General features: G+C 32.5%; 1 protein-coding gene across 10 annotated transcripts in view; it reads right to left on the reverse strand.

Moving 5' to 3' along the window:
- LOC118179676 (solute carrier family 15 member 2) overlaps positions 1 to 22,825 on the reverse strand; it is a 196,524-nt gene that overhangs the window by 73,380 nt on the left and 100,319 nt on the right. The window contains exon 1 of one of the 10 annotated variants that reach the window (XM_085818245.1): positions 17,184 to 17,210. The exons of 7 other annotated variants lie outside the window; for them this stretch is intronic. In XM_085818245.1, the coding sequence (XP_085674371.1) occupies positions 17,184 to 17,195 (12 nt within the window). In that variant the 5' untranslated portion in view covers positions 17,196 to 17,210. Of the gene's footprint in view, positions 1 to 9,848; positions 10,008 to 17,183; positions 17,211 to 22,825 lie in introns of those variants that run through there. 2 more of the 10 variants (XM_035348856.2, XM_035348862.2) reach the window with 2 other exon arrangements.

Here is a 22,825-nt window from a genome sequence, read left to right on the forward strand (position 1 = left end):
AGCCTCTTTTTAAAAGAATTTGCCTCTGTTTCTCAGTTTCTTTGTGTATCTTGCTAAGTTGTTGTTACGTTACGTTATACATCTTTTCCGTAGATTTAGATCTACGGAAGTCGGCACAGACATTTAAGGTGAACTTCGTATGCATCTCGAAGCAAACTTTTCGAATTTCGAATCAGACATTTTTATTTAACTTTAAAGCAACTGTTTTACAATTTTTCGCCGTTACGAACATTTGATGATAGGAAGAATCATCGAAGACAATCTTTAGGCCTTTATATAGTAGAAAATAAGTTTAGATGAAGTTTGTTTCAAATCTCTTACATAAAGGCCAGCTTTTGATGATTTATTTAGAACATATCCCAGGTTTTAATAATTATAACATCAACAAAGGTAGTAAAATAAGCGAAATGTACTGGAGGTTTCCTAAATCCACATTCTTGCTTATTCGTTTCCTTCATTCACTAGCAGAATTTATGAATAATTTTTCATTAACATATTTATGCATTACTATTCGTTAACAGAACTTATTAGCGGTAGCGTGAAATTACGAAGAATCTCGATCGAACTATACGTCAGTGTCCACATATTTATTTAAAAATATCAACGAAATTAGTAAATTAGTAATTAGTAATTTAAAGGGTTTTTAAATGTATCATAATTATTTGCAATGCATGAACATTTCCGATGGCTTGGAGTTCAACGGGGGGGGGATATGTTCCTTTTTTCCCATATGGCTAAGCCATTTTGTCTTTTCCATTCAATGATTAGTTTTTACACAGAGTGTATGAATTATTCACTTGTATAAAAGTAGGCGAAAGAGCAAGTTGAGTTTGATGCAGATATTATATAAATCACTTATATTTTTATATAATATATATATCTATAGATATATACATATGTAATAATAAAATTCAATAGTCAAGAATACACTTAAAATTCTAACTGTATGTTCTTTTCATTTTTAATGGCGACGTTCTCTTATTTGAAAGTACGTGGAATTAAATGCACAGCCCCGTAGTCAAGTTGTTTTTCCCGCCTTTTTTTACACGTACAGTTATAGAATGTTCTGGAGATATTTAAAGCGAACTGGATTGGCTGACGTCATTTCTTGGAAGCTCCGCCTTTCCAGAGACTATAAAAGGACTCGCAAAAGAATATCGGGGCTTTTTCTTAAATGTCACGATGCAGTAAACTTCATACAAAAAGTTATTAGTAATTATTTTTATTTACTCCGGATATCTGATTTTGTAACTGCTATTTCTCCTGAATAATAATAAATGGATCCTGTTTTTTTTTAAACTTATCGCCTGATAATTTAAGCTACGACTAAAGCTGGTACATCACATATATATATATATATAATATAAATCACACCTATGTGTGAAAGAGAAATCGTGCAAATGACATTGGTCCTTCTTTTTCAAAAGCATGCAAAATATTTTTGCTCCTGAAGGAGAAGGATATGCATCCCTTGTCCTCGAAACTAAAAGAATTTTACACAAAATCAATACAATTAAAATGCATATTTTCCCGGGGGTTAGTTTTATACTTTACATTTTCATGTTTCTCTGCTATTTGGCATTTTAAGGGAAATATACGAAATAGTGGAAAAATGTAATAACACATTAAAATCTATTGTCTATGAATAGCCAGCTAGCAAACTTTGTGATTAAAAAAATAATGGCCGGGATAAGAGTTTCAGTTTCGTAAATAGAAACAAATTATTGTTCTCTTCTTGCCGTATTAAATAGAATAGAAATAAATAGAAAACACACATTATACATATCTACTAAGAAATTATCGCCGAAAGGTGAGTTTCTATGAGATGCAAAAATGCCCTTTGTCTTTTTGCACGTTGATGAAACTGATATGTTGTGAATTTTTTCTGATAATTTTTAATCATGTGTATTGGTGCTAAATTTACTTTCATATATTAAGAAACTGCCATGATTTATAATGCGGAAAGAACATTCCTGTTCCTTACTGATAAGTAGCATTACGCTTCTATAACAAAACAAACACTTTGACAAAAATGTACACACCATATTGGTGCAAGGTCATTATAATATCCAGAAATGAAAATATTCCTTTTTATATTAAAAACCTTGTTATTTCAATAAGTGCATTAAGTTAATTTGTTACTTTTCTCTCAGCATGTCCACGAAAAGGAACCATATTTACTTAACATTGTTTTAAGACTACTTGATTAATTTTCCAACATTTTCAACAATTACGTCAGAACTGTTATAATTATGATGCAATTGTAATACTTGTATTGATTTGATATACCGATACATCAACCAACATTTGTTTCTTTGCAAAAGACTTTGTATTTCTTACAAAACTCCTTCCAATGTGCAGTGTCAGCGTATGCTCTATGCATTTCACATTCCAGAAAATGTAGTAAATTTACTGAAATTTGAATTCAGTCATTTAAATTCTCAAACCGTTTAAGTTTTATAAATGTGTTAATCTCCACAGCGTTAATATTTACATTATTTGTTGATAACTTTATTTTAGATGATAAACATAGAACCACATTTGAAATTCATCGTCATCATTCTGATTGCAGCAAACGAGTTACCTTTCTTTCCTGCAAATTAACTTTGTGATTGTTTTGCAAGATGTTTCCTTTAGGCATATTCTACGAATACGATTTTAAAAGTTACGAAAATATGATGTGATCAACAAAAGCGGTAATTAACCTTACAATAGTAAATACGTAGAAAAACTTTGTTTTCATCTATAATTGGGAAAACAAGGAACATGCTCAGAATCTGGAATTAAATCAAACTTATGAAATTTCATAAACACTAAAAGGAACACAGAGTTAAATACAGTATTATTTCGAATGTAAGCAGCCCTCGAATTAAAGCCCGAGTAGAATTTTAAAACTGGAAAAACTGCGAAAATAGTAAAATGACTTTAAGACAGGTATTCTTCAACATTTATTATAAAAATCATTTTGATTTTTAAGATCCGATCATTGGAGTGTTGGAAAATTGGCAGAAATTAAGTTCTTAGATATTCCCTTTAAATTTAATGCGCACCTTAATTTTACGTCTTAAAGATTACATAAATAGTGTGATTTTAGTTCGAAATAATATGGTATCTGTATTTCTAAGTGGCATCCGTCACTTTTAGGAATACAGTTTTCCTTTTCCCTCTCTTGTAAAGCGTTTATTTAGTTTACTCGTGGTGTTTGTCGCATGGTCAAAAGTTTGTCATCGATTTTTAAATACTTGCTGATAAGCTAACAACTTTAAATGTTGTGTTCATACTGCTTGTAGATGACAATGCAATGTGTTGAGGTCATTTATGTTTCAAAATTCGATTTAGATATTGCTAAATTTAATGTTTAAGGAACAAGCTAAAACTCTCAGAAATTCACTGTTTGTACCGTCTGATACAGAGGAAAACTGATACAGAGAGAGAGTTTATGAAAGATTTTAATGTAATTTCCAACATTTTAGCGAACTCCAGGTTTGTTTTCACCGTTCTAAGTTACAGAATTGTTGGAAGAAAAAGAGTAATTATTCATTGTCGCAAAACAATTTTTAAAAGAATAATTTGATTGATAAAATGTCATAGAGATAAACATGAAAATAAAATTAAATAAAGAAAGTTTTCAAAATTAAACTTTTATTTAAAATTTATAAAATCATTAGTGAACTAAAAGCAGAAAAAAATTATCATGCAGTTTATTGGGAATTATCAATTAAATAATTTTCTTTACAAAATGCATCTAAAATTTTATATAAGGGAAAATAAAAGCGTAGGCGTCTAAATAACGAAATCTTCTAATCGAATTGCATTGTCAAAAGTATGAGCCATTATCTTTATCAACTTATCAAGGGCGTCGCACGTTTTTATTATTCGCGATCAGGCCCGCACCAAGCCTAATCGGCGCCGTCGTGCAAATGTCTAGCAAGCGTCTTTATGTAGTAACGATATCTAAAAAAAAATTTAATTAAAAAAAACAAAAATAAAATAATAGACTTTTGTCTAAATATGCAAACATTTTGTGCTTTGTAAAACCCACACTTAAACATATTTATTGAACATTTATAACATTTATTTTATTAAAAGCCGCCCAACCGGTATAATGGTTAGCGTTGCTGACTGCCGTGCCGAAGGAATCGGATTCAAATCCAGAAGACATGGATGTTTGTAAATGTATAATGTCCGTGCGGCATGGGAGCACTCTAAATATGCGAGGTGAAAGTCCTTTCGAAAGGTTGGTGGTAGAAGAAAAGGAGTAGGAGACGCTCGGACCTCTCCCCCCCCCAGGGCGTTCTCCATCAAAATTGGAGGCGAAACTGAGCTAAATCAAGGTAAGGTGATGAAGGATGTTGCCAATGACTGGCGTATCTTGCGCTGCTTGCCACGAGGAATTTTGTGGGCTTGGGCTGACTATAGGTCAGACAAGTAAGCATTTCTCAACAGCAACATGTTGTAAAAAAGTAACACTGCAAGCGAAGCGAAATAATATACTAAACGCACTGGATACCAAATACAGTGCTGAACACTTCTTATTATTTTAAAATTCAAAACGAAGTAATATACAAATCTAATAAGTTTGCACTGAATAAATTGTTGTTCTCAACGTAGTTTACGACAAGGTTCAAACTGTGATTACAAAAGGGCACAAAAAATGCTCTAGGGCTGATATCTAGGGATATATCCAAAATTCTTTTCTGCACACCGCTATATTGTTGACAACGATATAGCTTAGAATTTCAACGGGCGATGCTATATTTCCACCAAAAGTTTGCAAAACTGCAGTTCATGCATAAGATCTATACTATGTATATCGCTTTGATTTTTATCAAATAATGCTTTTGCAGCTTTTGACAAAAGTTGAGCTGATCTCGTAAATATATGTGAACGAAAATCCGTGATGCCGATATGTATGCAAGAGTACAGGGGAAGCCGTAGATGCGTTCGACAAATTGCTTAGTCCTTATTTTGTGTCTACTGTTGCAATCGTAGTAATTTGTGCAAATTTATCTTTTCTGTGATTTTTTTTGGTGATTCCTTGATGTTATATTTATTCTACATAAAAAGGTAAGGGCAGATATATATTATGTTAAACTTGGGTTAGCTTTTTAATTCGATGATTCGAGCATAATTAATTAAAGCGATGATTCGAGCATAATTACTCGGATTTTTTTTTCATGAAGCATTTGTTTATTAAACTATAAATTATTACCTTTGGAGAAGAAAGGATTGGCATACTTATGGAGTACCACAGAATTTAAAATATACCTATTTGAGATTTGAAGTGAAATAAAAATGTACAAGGTATTCTGAAATTAAAAAATTGTCCATTTTCCGATTTTTAGCTATAAGAGAAATCGAAGGAAAATGTTTCGTTATTTCATTACGTCTTTAATACATACTTTAAAATTGATTTATTTACTTTAATAAACAAACGAGTACCACCACCTGCTTGAATTATTTGGTATTGATCTAATAGTTCATATATTTTCCAAAGCAACGGTTTAAGATATACTTACTTTTTCAGAAGTAAGATAAAATATTTCAAACAGTGACTTTCTGAGTGTTTTCAAGAAGCGTTTTTCACGCAATTGTTCTTATAATAGTTATTTTCTACTTTTATGTTTACTTCCACTTTTTCTGTTTTCATTTTTCCTCAGATGTCGGAAGAAAAACAGAAAAAAAAAACTGTCTGAGTATTAGAATGTAATGAAGAACAAGAAGGTGAGAGGAAGACTTGATAAACCAGAACTTTAAAACTACTCAGTTTTTCCAAAACCCAAAGAACACCCAACCTGACGCTACTCGTACTAGTTGTCCATTAACGTCTCAGCTACCACTGAAATTACTAAAAGAACCTAATAATAAGAAAGAAAGTGTTTTCACCTGAGAATTACCTTTAACTTCAATGCCAGCCTGTCGAACAGAGGAAAACAGAGGAAATACTATTGAAATCTACAATATCTGCAGTAAATACGCATTTGCCTGTGCCTGATGATTTCGGATTATGCCCAAGTCCCTTATTGCCATCCCAAGTTCAAGCCTTAACATAAAATTGTTCTGGATATTACCCAAACTTGGTTTCGAGTTTCAGTTTCCGAAAAGACAAAAATAGATTTAATTGTTTTTTTTGGATATACTTCTGTCGAATCTGGCCAAACAACGAAAGACTTATCCGATTTCTTAGAACTATTACGAAAGAGTAAACCTGTTCATTCGGAATTTCAAATTTCATTAAAAAAGAGACTAAGCATTGGCGCGATGTTATTGAAAGAATTAATTATGCCATTCACTTTTTAGCGAAATAAAACTTAGCCTTCCGTGGTTCCAGTAACAAATTAGTCGAAAGCTATAATAATTTTCTAAAGTTTATAGAAATGATCGCAAAATTTGACACTATCAATGTCTGTATATATTAATAAAATTCAAACTAAAAAATTATGCTTCATTACCTTGGAAATAAAATTCAAAATAAAACAATAAGCTTATTAGAGGATAATATAAAAGCAAATTATTTTTAAATAATATAATATTTAAAAATTATATTATTTATAATTTTTTATATATTATTTTTAAATAATATATAAAAAAATTATAAATAATATAATTTTTAAATAATATAAAAGCAAATTATTAAATAAAATTCAAACTAAAAAATTATGCTTCATTACCTTGGAAATAAAATTCAAAATAAAACAATAAGCTTATTAGAGGATAATATAAAAGCAAATTATTTTAAATATAAATAAATATAATATAAAGCAAATTATTTTAAATAAAGTCGAACAGGCAGAGAATTTTTCTATTTTATTTGATTGTACCCCTAATGCTAGCCACCAAGAGCTGATATCAATTTGTATGAGGTAACGGACAAGACAGTACCATGCGGTCCCTGCCGAACCTGAAAATACCATCGCCTGCGATGACTACAGTCCTGTTGAGACTGATTTTAAATACTCGTGGACGAGACTGCCTAGAATCAGTAGTTTCCCAGGTTTTACCTGAGTCGATCCCGGAGAAGCGTTAAAATAAAACAAGAATTTTCCTGTTCAGGCAAGTAAGCCGCACGGGTGTTCAGATTCTGCTCTCAGCTGTCAACTGTTCAGGCAGGCAGCGAGATGAACTGCTTGTTTTAATGATTGAACGGCGCCTTTTTTTACTCGGCTCCGTACCTACTGTCGGCGCGAACCTGTTCGTGATATAAAATTGTATATGAATTTTGCAAACAGAAATATTTACAAAACATAAATTATTTGCAAACTCTCCTATTCTCAGTTAAGTATGTGATTAGTATGTGATTAGTCAGTTAAGTATGTGTTTTTCTCCTCTCAGTTCATTAATGATTTTATGAGATTTAAATAACTGCTTATTTTATATAAAATTTTCTTTATCAGCTTTTTGAAAATCGGTTTTTATTTGACCTCATCAGTTTGCTTTATCAGTTTTTACAATTTATGGGGAAAAGGGAGAAAGAGGAAAAGGCAGAATCAATATAAAAAAATCTGAATTTTCCATTTTTTTACAGAATGCATTTTAGTTGAGAAATCATTTTTAGTTAATGTGGGAGTAAAAGCATTTTTGCATACCGAATATTTGTACTTTATCAACATCAAGTAAAAAATGAATAGAATATTAAAACTTGAAATTTAAAACAAAATTAATTAAATTAAAGCAAATAAAACTTGAAATTTTGCGTTAGAAAATTTTCAAACAAGCAAACTGACGTTAAAACTTTAACGTCAGTTTGTAACTTCAAATAACAGAGATTTCTGTAACAGAGGTGTAAAGAGCACAGACATAGAGCAAAAAATGCCAACTTCGATTTCCATGCCAATTTATAACTTTTTACATTTTAACAGTTTGTTTACATTATTGTAGACAGACTATTTTATTTTTAAGCGCTAAAAATATCTTTTTATTATTCAACATAAAAATCTAAAAATTTAAATATATTACCAAGTTTTTTTTCTTTGAGGATTTATATACATTATTTCAAGTATGCTATATATTGCTCGAGACTGACAGACAACCCTGATGATGATTCAAATAAGTACTTGATTTTATTTCTTGGTTTTAGTAAAGAAGTCAATAACACCCAATAGCTCAGAACTAAAATTCTTTTTCTTTTTACATACAACATTAATGAAAAATAAGTTTAGCGGTAACACTGAATTTATAATGTACAATAGACGCATTACACTGTGATTAATGAAGAATTATTCACTCAGATACGGCCTATTAAATTATAAATATTTTTTGCTGCACTTCATTTAAACTCATTTCCTTTAATTATTCTAACTTATATAACCAAATTCTCAAGGCAAATTGAAAATAACATCAAAAATTGCAAACTTATTTATTAAACTTATTTATTATTGAAATTAAATATCCCGGTCAATTTACGTACGGAATTTATTTTTTATAACGAGTATAAAACTTTTCCAGATATAAATATAGAAAACAGGTGACTACATTAAAAATTAGATTTCGTTATTTGACGAAAATCATTTTTTTTAATATGATAGTGCCAGAACATGAATATTTTCGCCATTTAGAACACTTCTGTATTAGAACACTTCTTCTACAACCAACGATTGCGAAAATGGAAGCCGGGTTGCTAATCGTTTTTGAGATATGCCAGATACATATATACGTACGTAGAGACGTCAGAAATCACTTGTTTTTCAATCCATTTTACAGTTCGTTTTGAAAACAAGAATCCTTTATTATTTTCGTACGTACAGACGTCACGGAAAAAATCATCCAAATGGATTCGGGAATGGTCAAAATGGATATTTCTGTTGAAATACTCGTATGATACCCGAAATTTTTAGCGATGGGAATATTTCGTTTTCTTCCTTCAAAGAAGTAAAAAAGGGATAAATATAAATACTTAGTGTAGCCGGCCGGTAAAACTAGATATTTACCCTTAAGTGAAATTAAAATTTATCTCAAAACAAGGGAGAGGATAATATTAATTTTCAAATTTCCGGCTTTTGTTTCTGCATTTTTTGGAGGGTAAGGGATGTAAAATGTTATAAATAGTTAAACATCAAAGAAGTTCCAAAGTTCCAAAGAAGTTTCTTGCTTGAGAAAATAAGTAAAATAATAATACATATAATGTTACTGCTAAAAATAAGTTTAGCAGTAACACTGAATTTAAAATGTAGAATAGACGCATTACATTGTGATGAATGAAGAAGAAATATAGGTAAAAGGTCGACATATAGAGAAAAATTTCGATAATATATACGTTATAACAAAATTTAATCATCATCATTAGACTTCATCCTGGACGCAAACTGTAATTTACCCAGGAACAAGAGCTAAAAATTTTTGATTTGGCAAACTATATAAGATATTAGGAACTTATTTCATTTATTAAACTAATAGAATGAAAGTCGCTTTCTTGTAACAAAATGTTATTACGTAATGTAAATACAGTTAATTCATAAATGACTACGATGATTTTTACCTTACTTTATAATAAGTTAAATAAAAGAACATCAGATAATCTTAATTTTTATCCAACAAAGTGAAATAAAGTTCGCTAAGTGAAAGCAATATTTCTCAGAGAAATTAAATAAAATAAGTAAAATTATCGAAATGACATCTTTACTAAATACGGATTTAGTGTTGGCCTAAGCGTTTCACGAAGCAAGTTAAAGTTAATTCACTTAACAAAATTTCAAGTCCTTTTATTGCTTTACGCGGTAAGATGAACTTTACTGTTCTTCACAACTACAATGCAACTTAACATTTATAACTTTACGTCGCAAAGACAATAGATGCCAAAAAAAAATTTATTTAGGACGGAAATTGAAAGGATACTTATAGTACAAACTTACCAGATCGAAAGACTGTTTAACCATGATGAAAAGACTATTCGCGCATTAAAAAACGAGAATATTTATTTATGTACGTTAACGGTACAGAAAAGGATGCTTGTCAAAGGAAATCGTCTGCCTGAATGCTGTTGCTGATTACTTATATCTCGTTCGTACATCATCCAGAGATTCCGGTAAGACTTATCAGAAGTAAATATTGATTATCTACAGAAGCAATTCGAACAGATGGTCATGTCACCGCGCAGGATTCCGAGGACACAAAATTAACAAAAGAAATATATACGCTTTCGTTTTAAATATGGGCGTTACAGCAAAACTGAAAAGCAGGTGTCGCCGTGCTAGTTTTGAAGAATTTTCTTTCGTAATGAGAAGCAATGTAATAATTTAGTGACTTTGCAAAATATGGGGTATCAAGGTACAAAAGAAGAAATGTTATATTGTTTCTTCTGCTTGCAAGAAGCTGTAGTCGTCTTCTACTGCTTGGATAATTGCACTTAAGTGATAAAACTTCTGACGTCCTTTTCGAATTGTATTCTTTAATCTAAAATCCATTTATCGGAAACATAAAATTAGAAGTAAACTTATAAATAATGCAACATTTTCCATATATTTTTTTCCAGTTGTGATAACCTTATTTTGACTCGCAAATACAAAATGATAAGACAATAAATAAATACTAATAAAAATAGCATTATCATTTAACTACAGTAATATTTACATATAAACATAACATGTATACAACTGAAAAAAATACGATTACAGGTATCTTTGGCGATATACATACACTTAAAACAATGGACTATGAAAAGAAAATGCAAGTAGGGGCGTTATTTCGAAAATATTTCGAGCATCTAGCTAATTCGTTTCGTTTGTGAACTGTTTGAAGACTTCAGCTTAACTGCAGTCATTTTCAGGCATTTTCAGACCAATATGCTATAGGGCTTTTTCGGAGTAGGAAATGTGGAAAAGCAGCTATGCTCTGACCAGGATTCGAACAACGGATCTCGCACTTTGTGTGCCGATCACTGACATCACGACAGCAAGCATGAAAAAATGCGACAGTTCTTTATAGAGTTATTAGGCTTTTAGAAAGAGGGAATCTTGAAATTCAACTGTGTCTTCTTCATTCCTTAAACTAAGGCAGAATGCATATTTTCAGGGCAGTTCATTGCAGCAGAAACTCATGTCACTATTTCGGGTTTACTTACTGTTTTATTTACAATCAAAGGTGCAGTAATCTGAAACTTTTTAGTTTAATTTGCATCAAAAAAATTCTTTAGCTTGCTTTTTTTTATTATTAAATTATTTGTAATTAAACATGTCACTCTGTTTGGTTACGATGCTTAGAACAGCTGTTTGCAATAACATTGGGGGTATGGCTCAAACCCGGGCAAAACATAGAGCGGGTCAATGTAAAATGCCCTTTCGGAGCTTAAATAACCGTCCAGCCGAAAGTCTCCGTTAGAAGTTCGTAAGAGGGAGAATGGACGAGGGTTCTTTGGATTCCGTGCTCAAGACCTTAACAGACGACATTCGCTTGCTTAATCTTTGCCATAATAGATTTCTGGACTCGATCTAGATTATCTTCTCATCAGGATTAGAAATCATAACGCAACATAATTCAATAAATTTTTTTTAAATCTTTCATCACAAAATTATTAAAAATCGTGAACATGCAACAAATAAACACTCCAAAATGGACAGCAAAACATTCCAAAATGAAGCGCTTTCACTTTTGTAACTCTAAAACATTCGGCATCTAAACATCCGATGGCACATCCGAATTAAAAATCAGAATCTAGTCTATCATTTAAAATATTTGTGCGAGGCATTTAAGTTATTGTGCAAGCGAAGGATTCGAATCGAAAGGGAATAGGACTGTAGGGCTTTGAAAGACGTTACAGACTAGAACTTCATCCAGATACATTTATAAATATGATTAATGCTATCTGCTGCATCACTAATTAGCCAAGTTCTTGATAGATGAAAAAGCTGCAGCATAAAACAAAGCGTAGTTATAACACATGACAATACACACTAAAAATTATAGCACACAAATGACATACTAGAGGGTTACAAGGGCCAGCGTGTTAATAAATAAAACATTATGCGATCGTTACTGAACATTTGCTTATTTTCATGGCCGTGAGGAGAAAAGTGATTGAGAAGTATTGTTCCATATCAAAATTTATCTGACTGAAAGTTATTATCAATAATAATCTAAAATGTACAAAATAAATAAATGAATAAATAGAAAGAGATCAACCATTAAAAATAACGACGGATTGCTTTCGATTAAAGGCAATTGTTTACTCATATTTTGACATCATGTTTGAAAAGCATCATTGATTTATCACTGTTATCAATCCCAAGTACCTGCCTCCTGTCCCAGTTCGAACAAACGTCTTTGAACGGCATTTCGCGGCTTAAATAATGGTAATTTATTTGTTTTTAATTTGAGGATCTCATTTTAGGACATAATATTGATTAAACCGGCTATCGACATTGCATTGATATAATACCAAGAAACAGAAAAAGATTCGCTAATGGCGCACATCAATGGAAAACACAATTATACAAGATTTGCTTCCGCGTCTTTATTTGAACAAGCAAGCGGGTCACAATCACCGGTTGCTCAACGTCGTTTCGAGGTCACCCGATTCTCGGAAAAAGAGGCTGATGGTATTACATTACTAATGCTTACTATATAACTCCTTAAAAAACAGAAAACTCTGACTATCGTATTCAGATATCGGTGATACCCAGGGATGTAACATGAAAACAGTCATTCAGTATGTTCCGATCACCTCTGCAAACCGCTTTAAGGTTTTAAACAGTGGCGAGTATATTATTCATTTGAAATCTGAAACTAGAGCAGTGATAATAAGCAAATTTCTGCTGTTATTACAAAAGAATCAGAGGAACGGAATATAAATGCAATAAAGTGCAGCTTTTTTAATCATTCGCCTTTCGAACAATGCTTACAAGTATTTGGATCATGCATTTAACAGGACTCTTTTGTTATTCCCTACATTAATTGGCGTGCAATAGCAACTCAAACAATTGAAGTTCTTTTCGATCCTTCGTTTTCGTTTTTTGTTGTTATATTCGTTGGATGAAAAAAAAATAATCATTCTCTCGTTATCGTTCCCTCAGTGGGTTGATTTGGTTTATTAAATCATTGCAAAGCACTTCAGCACTCCAGGCCTATCTGTCTAAGGGAAGGAATGCCTTTAGGACTTTCTCAGAGAAACAGGCTCGTATGCACGTTGCGCATAGGAAAAGCCACAAAAATGCCCATGCAGCCAGCCTTTTCGTCAGGATTCGAATCCCGGACTGAAATACCAGTATTCAGCGACTTTACCGTTCAACCACGAGTGAACCGATCTATCAGTGGGAAAAAAAATATTTTATTTCATCCCTTCCGCCTCCCAGGAACGACATGTTATCATTTCAAATTTTACAGTAATTAATTCATATCTGGAATCAAACTGAAAAATATATAAACTTCCATTATTACCCTAATTGATTATTTTATGACTATAATAAATTAATAGGTTTGTTATCATATGAATAATTTATTTGTGCATCTTGTAATTAACTGCTATTTTTTTCCAATCAATTGATGACTTTTAATAATAAAAGATAACATGCGAGGATACTTATATGCACTGAATATTACTACTTAAAAAAAATACTAGCCACAGATAGCCTAAAATTAACCTTTCTACAGAATGCTGCCATTCAGAAGTTACGCATTAAAAATAATCGAAACGCTTAATTGATTTCAATTTTAGATAACTTCATTTACCTATGTAATTTCTAACACATTAAAAAGTTCTATTTAAGAATAAAAAACTAGCTATTAATATCATAACATTATGTTCTCTATAGAATAGTGCTATTCAAAGATAACGTAAAATTTTCATTTTAACAGATTTTTTTTCTGTTTCAGCCACAGCGCAGAATTGCCATATTCTGCAAATAACTGATATTCATGTAGTGCGGTTGCAAGAAATTATCGCATTCCAAATGCAGGCTCTCGGATTTACGTCGTAAAACAGCTATCTAGCAAATTGGAAAATGAGAGTTGAATCCTGGCGAGGGTACTGTTAATTTCATGCTTCCGCTGAAAGACATGACAGTCTGTACTGTGGTACTTGATAAATTGTGATGGTCGGTCGTTGTGTCATTACCATCTGATTTGGTTGACAGGATATTGCGCTTCTCCCCAGTCACCCTTTAACAAGGACGAAAACACTCCTCGTGCGGTCTATCGTGGTTTAAGTGGTTATCGTGTCCAACTAACATTTGGCAGGTCCGTGGATGGAATACCGGAGATTAATTTAGTTTTAATTATTTTTTAAATTAATTAATTTTTCACTGCACCGAAGACATGATTGTTTCTGCATGGTAAAATAACTTATTCTTAATGTGCTCTCAATAAAAGGGTACAAAATTTCTTTCCAAGGTGAAATTGTGTATAACTCTAGAAAATTGGAAAAGGATATGAATCAAATCCATATAGGGTCAAAATTTATGGATTAATTTCAAAAGTTTAGAACATTGACCCTTAGGTGAATGCTTTAAGCATCAGCGCTTCCACCTCGCGGTCTTTAAAAGTCTTTTGATGAGACTCACATCGTATGACAAAAATATGGACCTCATATTAAGATAAAATTTATTCTGGAACTCTGCTTAAAAATCCACTTTAACAGCATAAAATATGCAGAAGTGATCTGGATATTAAATAATTCACCAGATGTGTTTGAGAACAGATGCGTTTCACCAGATGCGTTTGAGAACAGAACCTCAGAAAACACCAGAAAATTTTTGAAATATTTTCCATTTTATTCTCGGTTGACATCAAATTTGCCAGTGAATTAACAAATAGGAAAATCTAAAGTTTCTACCGGATATGTAATTTATACGACTCCTGTTTACGTTGGCTTTTATAAGTTGAGCCTAGGTAAAAAATTTCCCAAATCTTCATCATTATACTTTATTCGTGATGTCTCTTATCGAAAACTTGTACAATTACGAACAACATTTTTCCGTGCGAATCCTGTTTCATTTAAAATGTGCATCGTTCTTCATTATAATATATGTTTTATTGTAATATATGTAAATACACTAACTTGTTTGACATATTCAAATTTTTGACCCTAGCACTGGCAGTGTCGGTTTGAAGAGTAGAATATTGATACTGGGAAACGATTACTTTTTACATACTCAGGATTTTGACTTTCTGGAGAACTCGAGAAAACTTAACATACAGATTAGAGAGGCAATCATGTCATATGCAATCTACTGGTTTCAATTACTTATTTGTTTATAAAATGGAGCCACTAAAAATTATTTTTAATTTTAAACATGCGATGAAACGGGATGAAAAAGATGATTGAAACAACAACCAATTTTAGTGTTGCAATTTAAAAACTAACTAACTAATTAAAAGCTGTAGATCGCACACCACATCATTACCGATAGAGAAATATGCTATGAATATGAAAAAATATCTTATTTCCAAACAGTTAAATATTCTCAATAACTTAGCTTACAGGACAATTAATTAGAATTAAGGCCGCCATATTGGGTCATGGAGTCATTAACTAAGCATTTCGCTGAATCAATGAATGCTTGCATTCTATCTTGGAATGGCAACAAATCATAACCAGATAACCATATTGATTACAGGATTCATCTCGGTAATTCGCGAAGCCTTCCAGCTGATGTTAGGTGCATGTAGCTATGTCAAAGAATATGTAGTGTTAAGAAGGAAAACTTCGTAGCAGCAGGAGTGGCTCCCTTCGAAAGAAAAGGGACACAGCGTCATGCGTAAAATATCTGTCGCCAAAAAGTGCCAAAGCTCGAAGCTTATATCGAAGTTCGAACAGGTTCGACGGTCACGTTTATCAAGAGTTTAAAGCTGTGTGACTCCATTTTTTCTCTCCATATTGACGGATATAAAATCAGACATCAAACTGCGATATGGTTAATGCAAGTTCAACAGCCAGTGAAAGTGAAACTTCACCTTATTCATCTTAATCTGTGTTCCTCAATTTTCTGTACACGTGACGAAAGAGGAAAATCTCGGCCAGGTCCAGTACATCACAGAGGGGAAATTCTCGCCAACGGGTTCCGTCGCCAAATCCCTTGGCGAATTTTCCCTCTTCCTTCTAGCGGCGTAGAAGACAAACTGGTTTACATTACGTCTATGGAGCCTTTCCTTCTTTACATAGGCCCACCAGCGGCCGAGCGGTAAAGTCGCTGAACACTGGTAGTTCGGTCCGAGGTTCGAATCCCGCGAACGGGCTGGCTGCATGGGTGTTTTCGTGGTTTTCCCCATGTGTAACGTGTATACGAGCCAGTTTCCCTTAGAAAGTCCTCCACGAAGGCATCCCTCCTCTTAGGCAGATAGCCCTAGTGTGCTTTGCCGTAATTAAATACACCAATACCTTCTTTACATAGACTTTCTTTGGCTATGTGTTGTCGAGAAACAACGCCTGGACCACAAGGTATACAACGAACAGCAGAATCGCATCAGCATATCTCCATGTTTAGTGTAACCGCTGTGAGCTACTGATGTTGATAGTATGCTAAACAACAGCAGGAAGTTGACAAATTCTAAGAGATTAAAGAGTGGCAGGAAGTATCATTCATTTGCCAAATCACGTTCACACGTTTATTCAGCATCATTCATTTTTAGTCTGCCTCAATACTAGATTATTTAAACTCCCCTTCTCTGCAGAATGCTGACAACTATTGATTATGGGGCCACTATTGTATGATATCGGATGCTTCGATCAATGTGCATTGTGACTTTCGATTCCAATTCCAAAGCACTGAGTCATTACCTCCAAATTCCACCCACAGATGTTTCAATATATTGAGTTCTTGCTACAATACAACGTAAAAAACAGTCATTTACATTCAGAAGTATGACTTTAAAACCAATACATTCAGTTGTTTAACGAAGATTCATCTGTTTGATCTAAAAGACGTCTGATTTTCATCCCTCTTATCTGATTTTCACTATTTTAGTTTTAATCTGGAACAAGTCTGTGACAAACGGAAATATTTTCGATATCTTTCGAAACGTCTCAGGTGTTATATAACATCTCAAGTGTTATCTAACATCTCAAGTGTTATCTAACATCTCAAGTGTTATCTAACATCTCAAGTGTTATCTAACATCTCAAGTGTTATCTAACATACCAGATTTACCCTCTCATCATTTTCCCAAGTCATGTGATTGAATGAAAACTGCAATATATTACATAACTTTTACCCTAAATACAAACTGAAATGTGAATAGTGAGCAACAAAACTTACATGGTATAGCATTATATACAGAAAGGGTATACAGAGAAATATACGGAAAATGCATCATGACACCGAAGGCTTTGTTGGCTTGTTTTGCAATGCTACTTCGTTATTCTTCTTGTCCTCTCGGGTTTGATTCAGTACAAAATATCGCAACTTCAGTGCATCCTGGAAGTTATTGTAAATTTTGAAATTACTGAAGGACATTTTTAAAGTAAGTAAAAAAATGAGAAATCTGAATTTTATAGTAAGTGTTGAAATAAATATGAAATTTAAAGAAATTGTCCTAAATGCTAAATATACGATTTATTAAAAATACATTATAAGATGTTTTTCTCCCTCCTTTCCACATACCTTCATGGCGTAACTGGATACATCCGACGTGTATTCGAAAAGTCTGGAATTCGAATCCCAGAGAGATTTCTTCTTCAGTTTCTAATTATTTTGCAATATCATTGAGAAAAGTAATATGTTTTTTTTTTTTTTAACTTTTTTTACAAAATGAAAGTTATGTGATTTGGTAAGAATTTGGAAATTCTGCTGAAAGGCAACAATTGACTCCGACGCAGCAAAAAATTAAGCGTTTTAATAAGCAATGGAAGCAACCAAACTGAATCTAAATAAAATTAATCCTAGAAGAAAATCAATGGAATTTGACCAAAAAGCACTTGAAAACTGTACAGTTTACATGATTATGTCTTTTTTCCCCAGTATAAGATATTTTCTCCTCCTTCCAGCATGCCTTCGTAGTGTAACGGTAGCACACTCAGCGCGTATTAGAGAGGTCCAGGTTCGAGTCTCAACTGAGCTTTCCTTTTTGCAGAATTGCCGTGAGTGCACTGGCTTTTAATGCAGATTTTTAAGAACTGTCGCTACATCATTTCACAAAACATTTCAGTTCAAACACTTTTAAATAAATTTTTACACTTAAGCTTTTGTATATGAAAACACGTTACAGATACAACATGAGTACATTGACTTTTAACGTAGCTTTCTAAGAACTGAAGCTTATCAATTTAAGAAAAATTTCAATTCAGGTATTCTGGTTTCAACACATATCCGCAACTGTTCTCAGTAAGAGAGTGCATTATAAGTACAATACACTGATATTTTCGACTCTAACTTTTTTCCTCTTTTGTAGAGTCATTAGGTTATTTTAAAGCAGGAGACGTGAAAAATGAGCAATGCCCTCGACGAGAGTCGAATCTGAACCTCTCGAATACGTGGCGAGTGTGCTATCGTTACACCACAAAGGCATGCTGAAAGGAGGGTGAAAATACCTTATACTTTTCATAGAGTTGACATGAGTACGTTAGCTTTTGCGCAACTCTCTAGCCTCACCAGTGCTGGACGCTGGGAATTCAGTCAGTAGTTCGAATCCCCAGCGAACGGCCTGGCTGTATGGGCGACTCCGTGGTTTCACTCATGTGTAACATTTACGAGTTAGTTTCTCTTAGAAAGTCATCCACAAAGGCAACCCTCCCCTTAGGCAGGTAGCCCTCGAGTACTTTGTCATAATCGAATAAACCAAACCAAAGACTTTCTAAGACCAGCAGATAATCGATCTCAATGAAAGATTTAGGCTAGGCCTCCATCCAGTACATTAGCGAGCTTCCAATTAATTCTTATGATGTTAGAGGCAAAGCATTTTAAAAACAGATAAATTGCAATTCGATGTAATGACTCCTCTTAAGAGTTGCAACTAAATATAATAATTTCTAATTATGAAAATATTTACTATTATTTTTTAAATTTTGAACTAATTTGTAATAAATTCTTGTATTATTTAGCTATACGTAATGCTTTATTATTTATTATTAGATCGTTTAACATACTCATGATAACTTTTAGTACGTATGCCTAATAATAATCTAGTAAAAATGATCAAAGAACATTGTTAGTTTCTGCCAGGTTCCTTTCCCTGTTGTTAAGCAGATTGTCTGCGTGGAGCTCCACGGGTTTCTTGCCTTCTGTAAATTAAAAGGTCCGCCTGAAGACGACAGCTCACGATATTTACTTAACTGTATTTACACCACTGAGCACTAACAAAGAGGAAAGAACTAAATGGCTTATTTTTTTCCTTTGTAAGGTTTCAGTTTAGCTAACACACTATTTTCAAATTAGTTATCTTCTGTGCTTTTTATTTCTTCCATCAGCCACTACCAGAATGCAGATTAGGTTAAGTTTATACAGCGAGAGAATTTGTAGTTTAGAAGAGAGTGCTGTTAATCCTGACCCGCTTGTGTATCTGGCGAATAATTGTATATCTTGCAATCCCCGTAAGCAGAAGCCGCGTTATTAGTAGTTGAAAATTAGGTTTTCCGTTGTATTTCGTCAAATATCACACTTCCGGAAACCTCGCAAGTATCCCCCACATTGGATAGTATTTGGGAATTTTTAGTTATACTACTACAAAATACAGTTATAAATAATATTTTACTTCAGTTGTACCTCTTACCTGTGATACTAAAACATAGTTAGATTTCTGTTCGGTTCGAAAATGAAAATTCTTCAAATTCAAACTTTTTCAAAATAGGATCTGTTAAACGAATCAAATAGTAGATAGTTAATTAGGAAACCTTATAAGTTAATTATGGTTAAGCTTGCAAGGTTAATCTGCTTAAAAAGGTAATATTTTCGTACAAGAGCTTTCTAAAAGAAATTTATTTGAATTTATGGGACACATGAAGGAAGTCAAATAGTCTATTTCTCTTATCAACCCACGAAATAAGGGCAAATTTCAATCAGGGCAAAGATTTAAAGTTACTATAATTGTTTTGTTATAGCATAAATGACTTTGCTTTAGAATGTATCACGCAATGCAATTAAACTGCGTGTATACTTCAGCTTGAAAAATATCCCGAAATTGACCTTCATCTTTTAAATAATAATTAGTATTTTTATTTGTGACCATATATACGTTATTGCGCAACGAAGAAGAAACACATGTCCATAACAAGCTTTCTGGAGCAAAAATACGGAATGTGTACGCGTCGCAAACGTTGAATAATGCGTCATAAACATTAAATATGTATCAATTCATTTTTCTTATTTCTAGTTATTAAGTCGTATTCAACACTTGTACCACTCCGTTGACATAATCTGGCTTGTTGACGTTCCAGACTAAGTATTCAAACTTTTTGCGTTGCGTCACAAGTGAAAAGTGGAAGCTTAATTAATGCAAACCTCACACAATAAAGGCTGAAATCACAAACATGAGACTGATATCAGAAGCCTAATTTGTATTGACTCGCTTTCATTAGGGAAATCTAGGTTATCAAAAAGATTGTAAAGAACAAACTGAATATAGTAGTTAAAAACATGCACACGAAAAAGAAAACGAATGCTAACCAAGCAAAATATTTAAAAAAAAAGCTGATGTACATTAAGTTGAATAGAAATAATTCTGATTTTAATGACAAGAGTGATCTTGGTTTAGATTCAGGTGAAAATGATAATAAATTATCATTATAAAATAGTATTACCTAAACCCTGCGTTAGGTGAAGTTCAAAGAATTATGCGAATTAAGAACTGCAATGTGTGGCATTATATATATATATATATATCTTTTGCAGTAGTAATAGTAATGTTTGTAGTAATTATTAATTCCTACTTAAATATATTATAAGTTACATCGTAAAAATAACAGCACAAATTAATAAGAAGTAGGCATATCATTTTTAAAACGCTTAATTTGTTAACTAATATAGTTTTAATTTGAAAGATAAGCTAAACATCTTATTACTCATGAAATGGCAAAACATCTGATCTGGAAATTTGACAATTGTTGCTCTAAATGGCAAATGCACTGATAATGCAGTTCATCATAGACCACTAAATTTTTCGGAGCTGATAAACATGAGCATATAACTCTGCTTTTGCCTTTACAATCTATAAATCTTTTACTTGCTAAATGGATTCACATCTCAGCTTAATTTCTTGGTTACTGTTACTGCGAGTTGTTTAAGTGCTGAGTGAACTGCGCTATCAGATTTAGCTTTTTCATAAATTACACTGTGTGTTGCGTTGTATTTTAACGTTGCTTTTAAATACCTTAGTTTGTTAATCAACAACAGATTAAATTTGAAAGATAAATAAATTACATTTAGACGAATGGCAACAGACTCGAATGAAAAACGAAGCAATGCGTTTAACAATTGAGGATATTTAAACTGAATCGCTGGCATGGCAACAGAAGTTGATATTCTATGGATATTTTTATTAAATATAACTCATTAAATTTTAAGACAAACCTTTTTAAACCACTAATATTTTTGTGATTGTAAAAATTTAAAACAAAGTTATATTAAAGTTTATGGGAACTGTAATTTCATTTGAAGAAAATTCTTCAAATTTTATTTCAGAAACTATTAAAAATTACGGGAAGAAACTCCACAACATGGAAGATATTTAACTACTGCAAATACGGGGAAAAAAATGCTTCATTATAATATTTCCTGAAATGAATTCTTAGCCGGAAAAAAGTTCTGTGAAACGCACTATTCCTAGGAATCAATTTCATTCTGTTTGATAAGGAACAATGAGTAGTTAATCCAGACGTTTATCATTTATCTTTCCCTACCTCGTGAAATTACGAAAGCAAAATGCAGGCGTAACAATGCAGTCAAATATCTTAAGCACGATGTTTAAAGTACAGACTGATGCAACAAGTAAAGGAAACATCGAATTATATCTCAATTTCACTAGATCTTGGAACAGAAAGAACTCAAATGGGACGGGGTGATGAAGAAGAATGAAAGAGATAATAGTTGCACACCAAAATCAAATATACCTATAACCAGATTCCACATACCATCGTAATCAGAGATAAATATTTTCGTTTCGTTTCTTGATTTCCTTAAATAATAGGAACATTTAAAAAGCTCCGCTATTTCACTTACTCAGCGTAATACGCGCTTTGATAAACAACTTTCGAGCTTAGAAATCATAAAAACAAATATCACAGGTTATCTTAATCTTCTCGATATTTTGAATGCTGAGTTGCAATTTCATAATAACAATGGTAGCGTGTAAGATTGATAAATTTTAGGCATTATTTTACAGTGATGAAGGATTGTTTTTAATTCAATACAAATAAAAATACATATTCGAAGTTGTTTACAAATTTAGACGCTCTGATACAGCATATTTGGCCAACAAGTTGATCGTGTATGCCAGGGAACCTTGTATAAGACAATATACATTCTTGAGACATTATAGTGTTATCATATCATAACTTTGATAACACTATTGCAATTCTTTTATTATTAATGGGAATTTAAAGTTTTTTTCCATACTCTATCTCTACCTGTCTTTGTTGATTAACACAGGGGTTTCCTTGATAAATTGCGATGTAGGTTTGAGTTTTTCCCCAAATCCACGTATGATGCGTCGCAGGAACTATAAGGTTATTTGGAACAAGATGCGTGAAAAATCAACTGTGTGATTCGAACTATAGATCACCCGATTGCTAAATGGATGTGTTAATCACTTACACTATTACAACACGCAGGAGATCATGTAATAACATTTTTTGCCATTTATACGTAAATGGCTACAGGCATAAGACTTATTCTCCCAAATCCAGATAGTGACGAGTTTCTCGACCATCACATTTTAGTTCGGGCGTTATTGTAAAGACTATTAGGAC

The sequence above is a fragment of the Stegodyphus dumicola genome, chromosome 6 (assembly GCF_044657685.1).
Source record: "Stegodyphus dumicola isolate Sdum_Otavi_A_Nest chromosome 6, ASM4465768v1".
Lineage (NCBI taxonomy): Eukaryota > Metazoa > Arthropoda > Arachnida > Araneae > Eresidae > Stegodyphus > Stegodyphus dumicola.